At 29.2% G+C, this 15,229-nt stretch overlaps 1 protein-coding gene across 1 annotated transcript; it reads right to left on the bottom strand.

Moving 5' to 3' along the window:
* Positions 1-3,814: 3,814 nt before the first annotated feature.
* On the bottom strand, positions 3,815-14,422 carry LOC145820423 (putative indole-3-acetic acid-amido synthetase GH3.1). The gene is made up of 3 exons (XM_082915986.1): positions 13,853-14,422; positions 5,699-5,800; positions 3,815-5,609 (listed from the first exon to the last, which is right to left on the bottom strand). Exons 1-3 carry the CDS (start codon positions 14,170-14,172, stop codon positions 4,238-4,240), a joined length of 1,794 nt encoding a protein of 597 aa, XP_082772112.1. The 5' UTR covers positions 14,173-14,422; the 3' UTR covers positions 3,815-4,237.
* Between the last annotated feature and the right edge of the window lie 807 nt (positions 14,423-15,229).

Raw genomic sequence — 15,229 nt, 5'->3', positions numbered from 1 at the left:
CAGTGCTTCTTCGTATAGTGTAAACTCCATGGGCCTAGCATCTAACGTTCATTCTTTGGCCATTGGTAGTCTCAGCTCCACTTCTATTGAAATCTGGTACTTGGTGCGAATATCCTCCAAATCCTTCACCGTCAGTGTACACTTGTCCACCTTCGTGTGCCAATGGTCGGGTGCCATTTGGTTAATTGGTTGGGCAACCAACATCATCGTCGCCGAAATTGGACAAGGGGGTCTTCCAACTCTCCTCTCTACCAGGTTCTCCACCCTATACTTCTCCGCTAGGGAAACTCCATTGTCATCTCCCAATGCATCAGGTGTCAGAACAGGAGCTTTCTCTTGCATCATCTCTCTTACGTTTTTGCAAATGGCTTCGGTGGCAGGGGCAAGGAAATACAAGACATGAAAGATTGGCGAATCAGAAGAGGCGAAAGAGCTAAAGTCTAGGATGTGTTGGTTTTTCGCAATTAGGTATGAAAATCGCACGAGCCCAAATGCCCAAGGTTTGCTTGTATTCCAAGAGTCGTGGTTGAAATTTGCCAGTTTGAAAAGATTTTTGCCAAAGTGTGAAGGGAATGAGAAAACCTAACAGGAAAATACCCCAACTCTTTCGAATTTCCCACTTTCAAAACCCTTCGCCTCCATCAAACAATTCAAAATCTGTATCAACGGCCCAGATCGTCCCACATGGAGGGACGCTATTATTTCCCCTAACTACAACTCTCTTTCATCCCCCACGTCTATTTCACATCACATCATCACGTGCATCCATGTACACCTCAGCCTCGTGTACCATCAATGCATTCTAATCGGTCGGCCATACCTGCTCGGCCATTCTCGGTCAGCCACTTTGCTAGTCGGTCACCTTACAGGTCGGCCATACTTACTCAGCCACTCTTGGTCGGCCACCTTCCTGGTCGTTCACCTTGTAGGTCGACCATACCCACTTGGCCACTCTGGGTCGGCCACCTTGCTAGTTGATCACTTTGCAGGTCGGCCATACCTGCTCGGCCAGTCTCTACTTGGGGGACTACTTTCACTTATTTTATTCCCTTCACTGGACTAAAGTTGCACTCAGGAATGGGGGACTACTGATGGGCATAGCCCAGGAGGGCCTAACCTATGGTTTGATCAGTTATCATCATAAAGCCCAAAACAGACGCAACAGGAAGCCCATCAGAGAACAAAGAACTCATAGTGGCCCAAGCCCAATTACAGCTTGACACATATCGAAGTAGAGAATTAGCCACCTAGCAGACAAAGATTTTGCAGAGTTATCGAGCCTATGCACCAAGCATTAAATGAGACCGTTAAAGTATTAAATGCAACAAGACCTCTCAAGAGGAAGCATGGTGAAATGACCATGGCCGATGGCCAACAAGTGACTAACTTTCGGCCAATGGGACAGCATGAATAGATAAGGAAATGATTAATAAGAGATATAAGGAAGCTTCTGAAAAGCATTTTGGTTTCTCTCACTCTACTCTCAACATTCTTTCTAAACTCTGATACCGACCTCATCTACTTCTAACTTGATCGTCGTAGGGTCTACGGGAAGGAACCACGTCCAATTCGGAACCTTCCTGCTGGACTTGTTGCATGTATGATTAGGAAGACAACGGACAGTCAACACCTAGAGCGCTCGGATCAGTCCGACCCATCTTTTCCTGACCAAACTGCATTATCAACATCAAAAATGCTATAGACCCCCAGGACCCCCACAACATTTGTGAGAGAGGGGGGGAGAGAGAGAGAAAGAAGAAAAAAAATAATAACAGTAATGACTCAGATCCCTACAAAACATCACCCCCACAATCCCCACTCACTTGTGATTGGTCCAAGTAAGAAAGAAAAAAAAAAAATACAAACATATCATTGGTCCACATCATTGTGGTAGTGGTGGGAGTCTCCTCAAAAGAGGTCCCAAACATTATTGAAATAATAATAAGTGATCACCAATCAATTGAGGATTGAGGGGGTCACAAATTTGGAAATCCCAAGTATTTTCCATATCAACATATATTCATCTTGCATACTTGTTCTCAGAGTGATCTCAAATGTATTCTTCCCTTGCAACTGAAATGTAATTCTATAGCGCTATTAGTGGTTGAAAGGCCGAACAGTTGCAATTAATTTCTGTGAACTTAAATACCATGGCTGTACAATGGAACTACTGATACATGTTTTTGATTACTAAGATAAGTCATGCCTAAAAAAGTGAGACTTCTTGCAACCCTAGTTGGAGTTGTGTTAACTGTAGATGGTTCATGCCTGATTTTCAATACATGATTTCCCTTGGAATACTCAATTGAGGCTTGCAACCACCAATGAATCATAGTCATGATAATTAATTCATTTTTAAAATCATTATAAAGACACATGTTGTGAGGCTAGCTTTTTGAAATCCTAAACTGTTCTCTACTTGATTTTTACTTAACTTCGTTCAATAATTACTTCTTATTTTTTTTCTTTTTTTTTCTTTACATATCAAACACTGAAATAAAGCATCAATACTGATGAATCTTAAAAAGTGTTCTATTACTTTTGGAAATTAATATATCTTTATTATATTAATTCCCTCAATTTACTTTTAGTTGTAAGTTTATAAAATAAATTTTTGAGTTAATTATCTAAAACTCTTATTTACAAATATTATCGTAACTCAGGTCCTATCTAAAATTTTTTGAACAAATAAATCCTATTTAATAAAACTGATAATATTGTCTATTTTTTCTAATTTTTAAAATTAAGAACATTATCAATTTTACATAGTAATGTTCTTGATAATCGTTTTACTAACTGATAAAAAAATAGAGTATTGACATTAAATGTTTTTGCCTATTTACTTATTGATTTGATTCAACTATCCAATAAAACTGATAACAATATCAATTTTTTTCAGTTTTAAAACTGAGAATATTATCAATTTTTTCCTTTTTAAAGTTTTTTTTTTTTAGTTTTGCACAACAGTGTTCTATCATCATGATCCTTTATAGACACAAAATTTTCAATTTTACACAAAAATAATGCAATTTTTTTAATTTTTTCAAAAAAAATAGTTATTTTAAAAAAAAATTGTTTTTTTTCACATTATTTTTTTTTTATTTTTTCAATTTAAAAGTTAATGTTTTTAAAGTTTTGAAAATCATAATAAATGTCAAATTATCATGTTCATTTATAGATAATCATAAATAATGAGTAATCATTGTTTAAAAAACAACTCCGACTATTAAAAATTTAATGAGATTTAAATATTTAAAAAATCTTAGTTACAATTTAATGAAGTATATAAATTAAGATTTCTGTGTAAATATCCTTTAATTTTACTTGTTGCAGAATATCTTGTAATTAAAATAAAGATATTGGGGTTGATTTGCAATTAATGAAAAGAAAATGGCGAAAAGAAAAGAACGCATTCAATTGGTAGGCCAATTCAACATTTATTGTTGGCCTGTATAAAAAATAAAAAAAAAATACACAATCAACAAACCACATAAATGAGAGAGAGAGAGAGAGAGAGAGAGAGAACAGTCTGTTCTTTTGGGTCCATGGTCCCAGCTGCATGTTTGGTTGGTAGCTAACCAAATCTTGTGTTTTTAACAATAATGTTAGATATCATAAAAGAAGTATTATGAAAAATTTTCATTAATATTTTTTATTCTTAAATTAATTTATAATGTTTGTAGTATTTTATTATATGTTATACAATTATCCTTAAATTAGTTTCATAAAACTTTTCATGATATTCTTTTCATGATGCGTAACATTATTGGTGTTTTTAATTGCATGGAGTTTACCTCAATTCTAGAAGAAGAAATTATCCAACAAATTCCACATATAATATTGACGGTACGATCACTTCATTCAGTTCTTTTATTTATGTACAATTCGATTATAAAATTAGACATAATCTTATCAGATACAGTAAAATTCTGCATATCAAAATATGTGCACTCAATTTTTTTTGTTTTTTGAAATGTTTTTCTTGAAAAATGTTTGGTGGCCCAAATTTGTGTAGGTCGAATGACTCGAATGTGTCAAAACGATATCGTTTTACACTCAAAACGACGTCGTTTTAAATATTTCGAGTCATGAATTTTCGAGGAGGCACCTATCATTGTTGTTTTTTCTTCAAACAAGATTATTGTGTTTTCTTTATTATTGATTGAGTACACAATCACTAGGCCAGATGTACGGAATACTTTCTCCCGACTCAGGTCGAATCGGGTCGGGTAATTCATTACCTTCGTTCCAAGGTCCAATTTGGTGTGGCAGGGCTAAAATGGCTCGAGATCACTCTAGCATCAAGGATCTCCATTATAGGTGTGAAGCTAACACACCTAGGAACCTTATACTGATTAATAGACACACCTCTAGAAATAGCATAGTCCATTAGCTCCTCAAAAGTACCATTCTTCACAACCCTTATCTCAAGAGGTCCGATTGAGTTATCCGCTACCCGACCCTGTCGGTAAACCGAGTTCATTGACTCTTCCATAGCCAAACAACACCGGTCCAAAACCTCCCGGGTCGGACCTTTTTCCGGGTCCTTGATCATCAATTCCCAATAAACCGCGTAATGACCCGGTATAGTATTCGTATCGGCATAACTCGTGTAGTCTACTACACTAGTGTTAAACTCGCGCAACAGTAAACTCGCGCTCCCAATCGCGCTCTGCAACTCGGATTCATCGGTCTTGTCCGTGTCGATACTCAGCAATACGTTCTTCCTCCTAGCAAACTTGAACCCCGGGGCCGAGTTGTGAAACCCGGTGACTTGGAGAATGTCTCCGACTCGGTACCGACACAACCCCGGGAAGGTAGTAATAACAAGTTCGTATTCCTTCCTCAATTCGACGTCGGCGAGGTCGACCAGACGCGACGGAGACTCATCGTAGAAAGGAGGCTCCGCCTGGCCGTGGGGAAGGAACTCAAAGTAAGCCATGTTTGGCATGATGGTGTAAGAGACCTCCGATGGCTTCGACATAGGGTTGAGATTTAGGCCGAAAGAGCACTCCGAAGAAGCGTACATTATACAACATTGGGGCAATCCACCGCTGTAGTAATCGAGAGTCGGAATGTACTGAGCCATCGCCCCGGTAACGATCACATCGAGGTACTTAGTGTTCGGCCAAATTCTCTTTAATATGCCTTCCCAATTTTCGGCGCTACATTTTTTTGCGATGAAATGAGCGAGTTCCGTGTTTGGTTGTAGCAAGTGGAAGATGCATTCTCGGATCGAGGGGTCGGTGATTTTAGGGTTTAAAGTCCCGGTTTCGATGTCGTGGACGAGGAGTTTCCAGTTGAGTTGGAGGAACCGGATTGCTCGGAGGAGGCCGGAGGCGAAGATCGCCCCGATGCGGAGGACTTGGTCGCGGTTGAGAAGGCCGCAGAGCATCTGCGTGTACATGCTTTGGAACGAGTCGGGGCAGAGAATGGCTTCGTTGGGGCTCGTGTAGACGTTGTATGGATCGTATGGCCGGGCCTTGAATTGATCACTCATGAAGCAACTGGTGAGGACCGGGCGTGCGAGTAGGCCGCTAGGGGTCTTGGTTTCAGCTTTCACGAAGAGGAAGTATAAGCCCTTGCCTTTGTCCAAGTCGGGAATGTAACTGAATGAAATTCAATCGTTAAATTGATAAAATACAGACTATTTATTTTAAGGAAAAAAAATAAAAATGAAAAATGTGTGAATACTAACAGCTTCATGACCGGCATGACAAGACTCTGGAGTAATTGTCTTCGAGCCCATTCTTCGTCAATCGTTGGTATGAGTTTTCTTTCACCAGCGGATGTGCCGGAGCTGCCCATCCAAACACCATAATTAACCCATAATCACAACTAAGTGCCATTTTGGCAACATAATAAAAAGTCATGTTTTTAGATAAAATGTTTAAAAACGTTGCTACCAAAAACCTAACAAAATCCCTTTAAAAAGTGTCAAAAACGCAGTTCTAAAATTATAAATTAAGGCCTATGAAAAAAAAATAAAAAAATAAATCTCTTATATTGGGTAAGGGTATTTTGGTCATTTTAATTTAATTTGACACCATAAATAAATATTAAACTAAAAAATAAAAAGTCAGTTTTTTACCAACTTCCCAAATTATTTCCAAAAAAGCCAAAAAAACTTGATAAAAGTCAAAAGTCAACTTTTTACCAACTTTCCAAAACAATATGTGCAATGTGCTTAAGTCGCTTTGGGAGTAAAATTATAAATTGAATGACAGATTGATAAATCACAGTTTTTGCTGTCTTAGATGAATTGACGAATTGAAAAATATTTTAATTAATTATCAAATATTTATATAATATATAATACTAATTTGAATAATATTATATATATATATATATATAACACAAATTAATTTCACCTAATATGTTTCATATATATAATTATTAATTTATAATAAATTTCATATTTTAAATTTCTATCAGTCATTTTTACTTTGATATTTTATTAAAAGTTAAAATATATATATATATATATATTAATTATAGTGAAACGGAAAGGCTTAAAAAGTAAATTATAAATAAGATTAATCCATCGTTAGCAGATACAGTGGTGAGGATTAATGCGGATCGGCGTAATTTTAGCAGATTGAATGGTATTTTGCACGGCCCTAATCACAACAATATATGTTGATTTACATGTATACGTTTATTTGGGAAGTTGAGGTTAGGGTTTTTTTGGCTAAAATAGCTACAAAAAAATAATAAAATAAAATAAAAAAACTTTTTAGTCTAATAAGACAAAATATTACATCCAATCCATAATCATTACATTCTTTCTCTCACAAACAGTAAAAAAAAAAAAACTAAAAAGTCCTTTTCAAACGAGACTTTTTATCCCCGAGCAAAAATAGTCAAAAAATTAACCCACTTTCCAAACGAAGTATATGTATGTAGTAAAAGGTGCAATATATATATTTCCACTTTTAGTTTCTTTAGCGGTGGTTTGGGATAGGTTTTTTTTAGATATGTTGATTATTTAGTTATTTTAATTTGGTTAAAAAAGTTATATTTAGAATAATTTTTAGTTTTTTTTTAATTGATTTAATGGTTGTGAGAAAAAAAATTAAATAATTATAATTTTGCTGTAATTTTTTATCTTATTAATTATTTTTTTTTATTGACTATTTTAACTAAAAAGTTGCATCCCAAACAAGGCCTTGATGGCTAATTAAGGTTTCATAAATAATTTAGAAAAGAATATTAGGGTTTCTCACATGAATGAGATTAGGGTTTTGTCGCTTACGTCAAATTTTACGAGATCCAAGCGGTGATATGTTTCCAAAAGATGAATCAGATATGGACGGATATGGACAGTTCCAACCTTCTCGCCATTGATTTTGAACAGCGTTAACACTAAGGCCCTATTTGATGGGGGAATATGAAGATTGGGATTGGATATTATATTCGGTGGAATCTATATATTCCATGTTTGTAATTTTTTTTGAAGGGGATTTAATATCCGGTGGGATTTTATATCCCCCAAAATTGAAGGATATACAATACCACCCCTCCCCCCATTATGTCATATCCATTTGGTTGGGATATGATGTAAAAAGTCCAATTTACCCTTTTGTCTATGTAACATAATATAATTTAATATATTTTTTTGAATTTAATATAATATAATTATTTAATTTAATTTAATATTATTGAATTTAATATAATATAAATATTATTGAATATAATATAATATAATATAATATAATATAATACAAATTTTTAATTTAATATAATATAATTTAATATAAATTTTGAATTTAATATAATATAATTATTTAATTTAATATAATATAATATTATTTAATTTAATTTAATTTAATATAATTATTGAATTTAATTTAATATAAATATTATTCAATTTAAATTAATTTAATATAATATTATTTAATTTAATACAAGTTTTGAATTTGATATAATATAATATTATTTAATTTAATTTAATATAATATAATTTAATATAAATTTTAATTTAATATAATTGTTGAATTTAATTTAATATAATATAATATTATTCAATTTAATTTAATTTAATTTAATATAATTATTGAATTTAATTTAATATAAATATTATTGAATTTAATTTAATTTAATATAATATTATTTAATTTAATACAAGTTTTGAATTTGATATAATATAATATTATTTAATTTAATTTAATATAATATAATTTAATATAAATTTTAATTTAATATAATATAATATTACTTAATTTAATACTTAATTTAATTTAATTTAATATAATATAATATTATGAGGGCAATCTTAGAAATTACTTGTTATATCCCACAATATATTTTGTAAAACAAACATGCATAACATATATCCAATCTTATATATCAAGTCAACAAACATGACTTAGAGGATATACTATTCAATACCTATATCATATTCATTATATATTCTGACTAAATCTCACATCATATTAATTTTGCTGTAATTTTTTATCTTATTAATTATGAATTTAATATAATATAATTATTTAATTTAATTTAATATTATTGAATTTAATATAATATAAATATTATTGAATATAATATAATATAATATAATATAATATAATACAAATTTTTAATTTAATATAATATAATTTAATATAAATTTTGAATTTAATATAATATAATTATTTAATTTAATATAATATAATATTATTTAATTTAATTTAATTTAATATAATTATTGAATTTAATTTAATATAAATATTATTCAATTTAAATTAATTTAATATAATATTATTTAATTTAATACAAGTTTTGAATTTGATATAATATAATATTATTTAATTTAATTTAATATAATATAATTTAATATAAATTTTAATTTAATATAATTGTTGAATTTAATTTAATATAATATAATATTATTCAATTTAATTTAATTTAATTTAATATAATTATTGAATTTAATTTAATATAAATATTATTGAATTTAATTTAATTTAATATAATATTATTTAATTTAATACAAGTTTTGAATTTGATATAATATAATATTATTTAATTTAATTTAATATAATATAATTTAATATAAATTTTAATTTAATTTAATATAATATAATATTATGAGGGCAATCTTAGAAATTACTTGTTATATCCCACAATATATTTTGTAAAACAAACATGCATAACATATATCCAATCTTATATATCAAGTCAACAAACATGACTTAGAGGATATACTATTCAATACCTATATCATATTCATTATATATTCTGACTAAATCTCACATCATATTAATTTTGCTGTAATTTTTTATCTTATTAATTATTTTTTTTTATTGACTATTTTAACTAAAAAGTTGCATCCCAAACAAGGCCTTGATGGCTAATTAAGGTTTCATAAATAATTTAGAAAAGAATATTAGGGTTTCTCACATGAATGAGATTAGGGTTTTGTCGCTTACGTCAAATTTTACGAGATCCAAGCGGTGATATGTTTCCAAAAGATGAATCAGATATGGACGGATATGGACAGTTCCAACCTTCTCGCCATTGATTTTGAACAGCGTTAACACTAAGGCCCTATTTGATGGGGGAATATGAAGATTGGGATTGGATATTATATTCGGTGGAATCTATATATTCCATGTTTGTAATTTTTTTTGAAGGGGATTTAATATCCGGTGGGATTTTATATCCCCCAAAATTGAAGGATATACAATACCACCCCTCCCCCCATTATGTCATATCCATTTGGTTGGGATATGATGTAAAAAGTCCAATTTACCCTTTTGTCTATGTAACATAATATAATTTAATATATTTTTTTGAATTTAATATAATATAATTATTTAATTTAATTTAATATTATTGAATTTAATATAATATAAATATTATTGAATATAATATAATATAATATAATATAATATAATACAAATTTTTAATTTAATATAATATAATTTAATATAAATTTTGAATTTAATATAATATAATTATTTAATTTAATATAATATAATATTATTTAATTTAATTTAATTTAATATAATTATTGAATTTAATTTAATATAAATATTATTCAATTTAAATTAATTTAATATAATATTATTTAATTTAATACAAGTTTTGAATTTGATATAATATAATATTATTTAATTTAATTTAATATAATATAATTTAATATAAATTTTAATTTAATATAATTGTTGAATTTAATTTAATATAATATAATATTATTCAATTTAATTTAATTTAATTTAATATAATTATTGAATTTAATTTAATATAAATATTATTGAATTTAATTTAATTTAATATAATATTATTTAATTTAATACAAGTTTTGAATTTGATATAATATAATATTATTTAATTTAATTTAATATAATATAATTTAATATAAATTTTAATTTAATATAATATAATATTACTTAATTTAATACTTAATTTAATTTAATTTAATATAATATAATATTATGAGGGCAATCTTAGAAATTACTTGTTATATCCCACAATATATTTTGTAAAACAAACATGCATAACATATATCCAATCTTATATATCAAGTCAACAAACATGACTTAGAGGATATACTATTCAATACCTATATCATATTCATTATATATTCTGACTAAATCTCACATCATATTATATCCTCTATTTTATATCTAGTGGAACAAACGGGGCCTAAAACACTAAAAATTGTAACAGATCACATGGTTTAAAGACTAAAGTTGAAAAATAACTAAAATAAAATAAAAAAAAAGGAGGGACAAAATTCACTTTGTCTCCTTTGACTTTAGAGCACTTTAGGGGTTGTTTGAAATGATTTAAATAAGTGTATTTTTTGTCTTTTTACGAAAAAATGAACAGAAAAGTGCGAGGTGATGTGATGCTAAAAAGATAAAAAGATATATTATTTTTGGGTTGCCAAACTTGACCTTACTCTTAATAATTCAAATATAGATAGATAACTCCCTTATAGTTTTGAATTAAAGTGCAAAATTAACTCGGTCAAAAATAAGGACAGAATTATCTAAAGAATAATACTTAGGTTGCTCGAAATTGTTGGCTCGAAACTGGCCCTAATACCCAAAACGGCGTCGTTTTGGGTATTAGTTTTTTTTTTTTTTCTTGCTTTTGATTTCACATACAGAAGAGAACAGAGGCGAGAGAGAGAAGAGAAGAGAGAAGAGAGGAGGAAAAGAAGGAAGAGAGGAAAAAGAGAAGGCGGCGTCTCCCTCTCTCTCTGCCGGTGGCGGTGGCGGTGGCGGTGGCGGCGCCGGTGGCGGCGCCGGTGGGTATCACCGTCGCCTCTTTCAGACTCTACTCTTTTTTTTCTTTTTTTTTTGGGTTGATCTGGATCTGGATCTGAAGATAATGATGTTGATCTGGAGATGATGATCTGAAAAAGATGATGATGTTGATCTGGAGATGATGATGATGTTGATGAAGATGTTGATTTCATTTTCTCTATATATATATATATATTTTTGTTTAGTTGTTCTGGAAAAAATTTGTTGCTGATGATGGTGATGATGGTGATAAAATTGTTGATGCTGATGATGATGTTGATGAAGATGTTAATTTCAACTGTTTTCTCTCTCTCTCTCTCTCTCTCTCTCTCTCTCTCTCTATATATATATATATTTATATATATATATATATATTGTAGTTGTTCTGGATCAGGAATTAGCTATACACATTTGAGTGAATGCTTTACATCATCACCACCATCACCAATTTTAGTTGTTCTGGATCTTTAATTTCAGCTTTCTTCAACATCATAACCAATTTTTTTTTTGATGCTGAAACCCAGATTAAACATCATCTCCTTGTGTTGATGCCGAAACTCAGCTCATTCTTCTTCTCTTCTTCTTCTTCAGATTTCTTCTTCTTCTTCAGTTCAGAAAAACGCGAAAAAAAAAGACAGCAAAACAACGTCGTTTTAGTGTCGAGCCATTCGAGTCATCAGACTTTCGAGCTACCAATCGGAATTGTTATCTAAATATCTCTATGTTTATTCTATTTGTCTCTTCTCTAATATATATAATTTTCCATCTTAATCACATATTTATAAAATTAAATCATTAATTAAACTAAATACCCTAATTCATTACCATAAAATTACCTTAAATTAAATTAAATTTTTTATTTAATAAATCCTTTAATTAAATATAAAATTATTATAGATTAACCTAAACACCTTAATTTATTAATCATAAAATTAAATCATAAAATTACCTTAATCAAAATTTTAATTTTTAATTTTTAATCTAATTTCTTATTTATTAGCATTCTAAAAAATAAACACACACACACGCATATATATATATATATATATATATAGCAAATTAAATCATAAATTAAATTAAACACCCGAATTTATTATCATAAAATTACATTATTTAATCATGTTTTAAATTAAATATATACATATGTATATTTATTTATTTAACAAATTAAATCATAAATTAACCTAAATATCTTAATTTATTAACATAAAATTATCTTAATTTAATTTTTAACCCGATTTATTGTTTAACAACATTTTAAATTAAATATTTGCATAGATATACATACATATATATATATATATATAAAAAAAAATAAATTAAACTGTGAATTAAACTAAATATCTTAATTTATTAACATAAAACTATCTTAATCTACTTATTAATTTTTGGCCGAATTTCTCGTTTAATAACGTTTTAAATTAAATTAAATTATTGGTGGAAGATGACAATTACAATTCGTGTTTGGTCGGGATTAAGATTTAATTTGGAGAATAAAATGAATATAAGGGCACTTTTGACATTTGATTTAACTTTTTACTTTGACTAAGTGCCGTTTTGGCAACCTACACAAAAAGCCACGTTTTGCCATTTGGTCAAAAACACCAAGCTTGGCCAAAACGCTGAAAATCGCAGTGGGAAAGACCCAAAAAAGCAACACCCAAAGTTACCAAACTACCCTCTTGAACATTTTAATTAACATTTTAATTAATTAATTCAAAAATCAAAAAATAAAGATATTTTGGTCATTTTGGAGTGATGTGACAGTTTTAAAAAATATTAAACTAAAAATTAAAAAAGTCAGTTTTTTACCAACTTCCCAAATCACTTCAAAAAAAAAGCCAAAAAGCTTAGTAAAAAGCCAAAAACTAACTTTTTACCAACTTCCCAAAACAATTCTGAGAACATTTGCATTGTCCACTCTCAATTTAGAAGAATGTGGTATACATTCTGTTATCTTTAATAGAAAATTTACCATAGTACTTTAGTCCAAAACCACATGGAAGCTCTCTAATTCAAAAATAAATGATGGTTTTGTTTGGATAAATAATAAAAGAAAGATAATACAAATATTTTTCATTTTACTTGTTTTATAATTAATGAATAACTAAGGTATTACTATGTAAATTGTATATACAACAATTTCGTTTCTTACTAGATTTTGTTAATTTCGGTATCATTTGTCATAAATTTTCAATTTTCCCACAATCTAAAATAAGTAATAACTAAAAAATAGTTTTTTGTCTTAATTGTTTTTTTCTCCCACCAAACTCTTCCATTTAAAACTGCTACAAGTACAATTATTAATTTAAATGGAAAGTATACACAAAAATAAAAAATTAAAAAAAAAAAAAAAGAAAGAAAGAAACTGGACCGGAAACATTTTATTCATATCTATTAATTTCGGTTCACATTTATAGATATGAACAAAATGTAAGAGATCGGTGACTCCAGTGTGCGAATTTTTCAGTGATTGCAGAAGTGGTATAATTTGAAACCCGCAAAACTAATAAGTGGGTAATTTTTTTTGTTTTTTGTTTTTTGTTTTTTGTTTTTTGTTTTTTTTTTATTGGTTTCTAGTATTGTTGTATGTATACACACTAGGTTTTTACCTTGTGAAGAACTCCGAGATGGGGTGAGAAGAGAAGATGGGAGATTTGTCACCATTAGCGATACGTTGGATATCCTGCTCAAGATCCTCGTAGGTCACGACTGGAACTTTCGACTTGAAAGTTTCTCTATCAGATGCTCCACCGAGTTTGAACCTCTGGAGGTACTCGGTCTGGGCGTTCCGGCTCAGAATCTCCCTCAAAACCTTCTCTTGCACTGCGTTCGTGTTCTTCGTCATCTCTTCAATGAACTGAAGAGCCTTCTCGTCCTTCTCGCAGACTGGAGGACCGAGCGGGGATGAGAGGCCGGAGACAGTCGTCATGATCGGAAAACTTGAAGGGTGGTTGAGAAATCTGATGAACTTGGTGGATGAGAAATATTTTAACTCAAGAGAAGTGTGGTTTTACGTTTTGAGAGCAAGCTGCTTTTATTTTAATTTTTGTGTTTGAAAAGATACGGTAAATTTTTATTTAAGTTATGTATTGAAAAATATGTTTAAAATGATATTTGAAGCTCAAATAATAAATTTGTCCCTAAATTATTATTTACTTTTCGAATGATAGGCTGTCACTAATAATTGCACGTCGACAGTGTAGATTGAAATCACTAATAACTATTACTTTTTGGAATAATAAATTTGTTTTTAAATTTATCCTTTTAAGAAAAAGCAAAATTATTATTTATTTTTTAAAATGATAGGCTGTCACTAATAATTGTCCTAACACTATCACGTTGATAGTGTAGGTTGAAAACACTAATCACTATTATTATTATTTTTTAATTTTTTTTAAATTAATGGGTTAGTGTGTAAAAAAATAAAAAATGAAGAAGCTATTTTAGCCTTAATTTTGGAGTTTCAAACAATAATTTAGACATGTCAAAACGACGTCGTTTTGACAACTTTAAATCATTATAATTATAAAAATTATGACCTTTTAAAATTGTTGTTATTCAATAATTTTGCAGCAGTATATGGTAGACCGTCACTAATAATTGTTATTCACTTTTTGAATGATAGGCTGTCACAAATAATTGTTTCTTCAATTATTATTTACTTTTTGAAATGATGGCTGTCACTAATAATTGTTTTTATACTGTGATGTGATGTGATGTTGACTGGCTGAAAACACTAATCACTATTATTATTATTATTTTTAAATTATTGGGTTACTGTGTAAAAAATAAATGCTATTTTAGCCTTAATTTTGAATTCCCAAACAATAATTTGGACATGACAAAATATTGTGCCTAGTGTATAATTATTCAATAGTTTTGCAGCATTATGTGGTTCTCTAAATCAATCACATAATTTAAAATTTCATGAGTGGAACATAGTGACTTACTTCTATAATTTCTGTTGTTCTAAAATAATAGTCTTT

The sequence above is a fragment of the Camellia sinensis genome, chromosome 2, assembly GCF_055761805.1.
Source record: "Camellia sinensis isolate YWXY chromosome 2, ASM5576180v1, whole genome shotgun sequence".
Lineage (NCBI taxonomy): Eukaryota > Viridiplantae > Streptophyta > Magnoliopsida > Ericales > Theaceae > Camellia > Camellia sinensis.
Note: the sequence above shows the minus strand (reverse complement) of the source record. Positions and strands in the feature narration are given on the sequence as shown.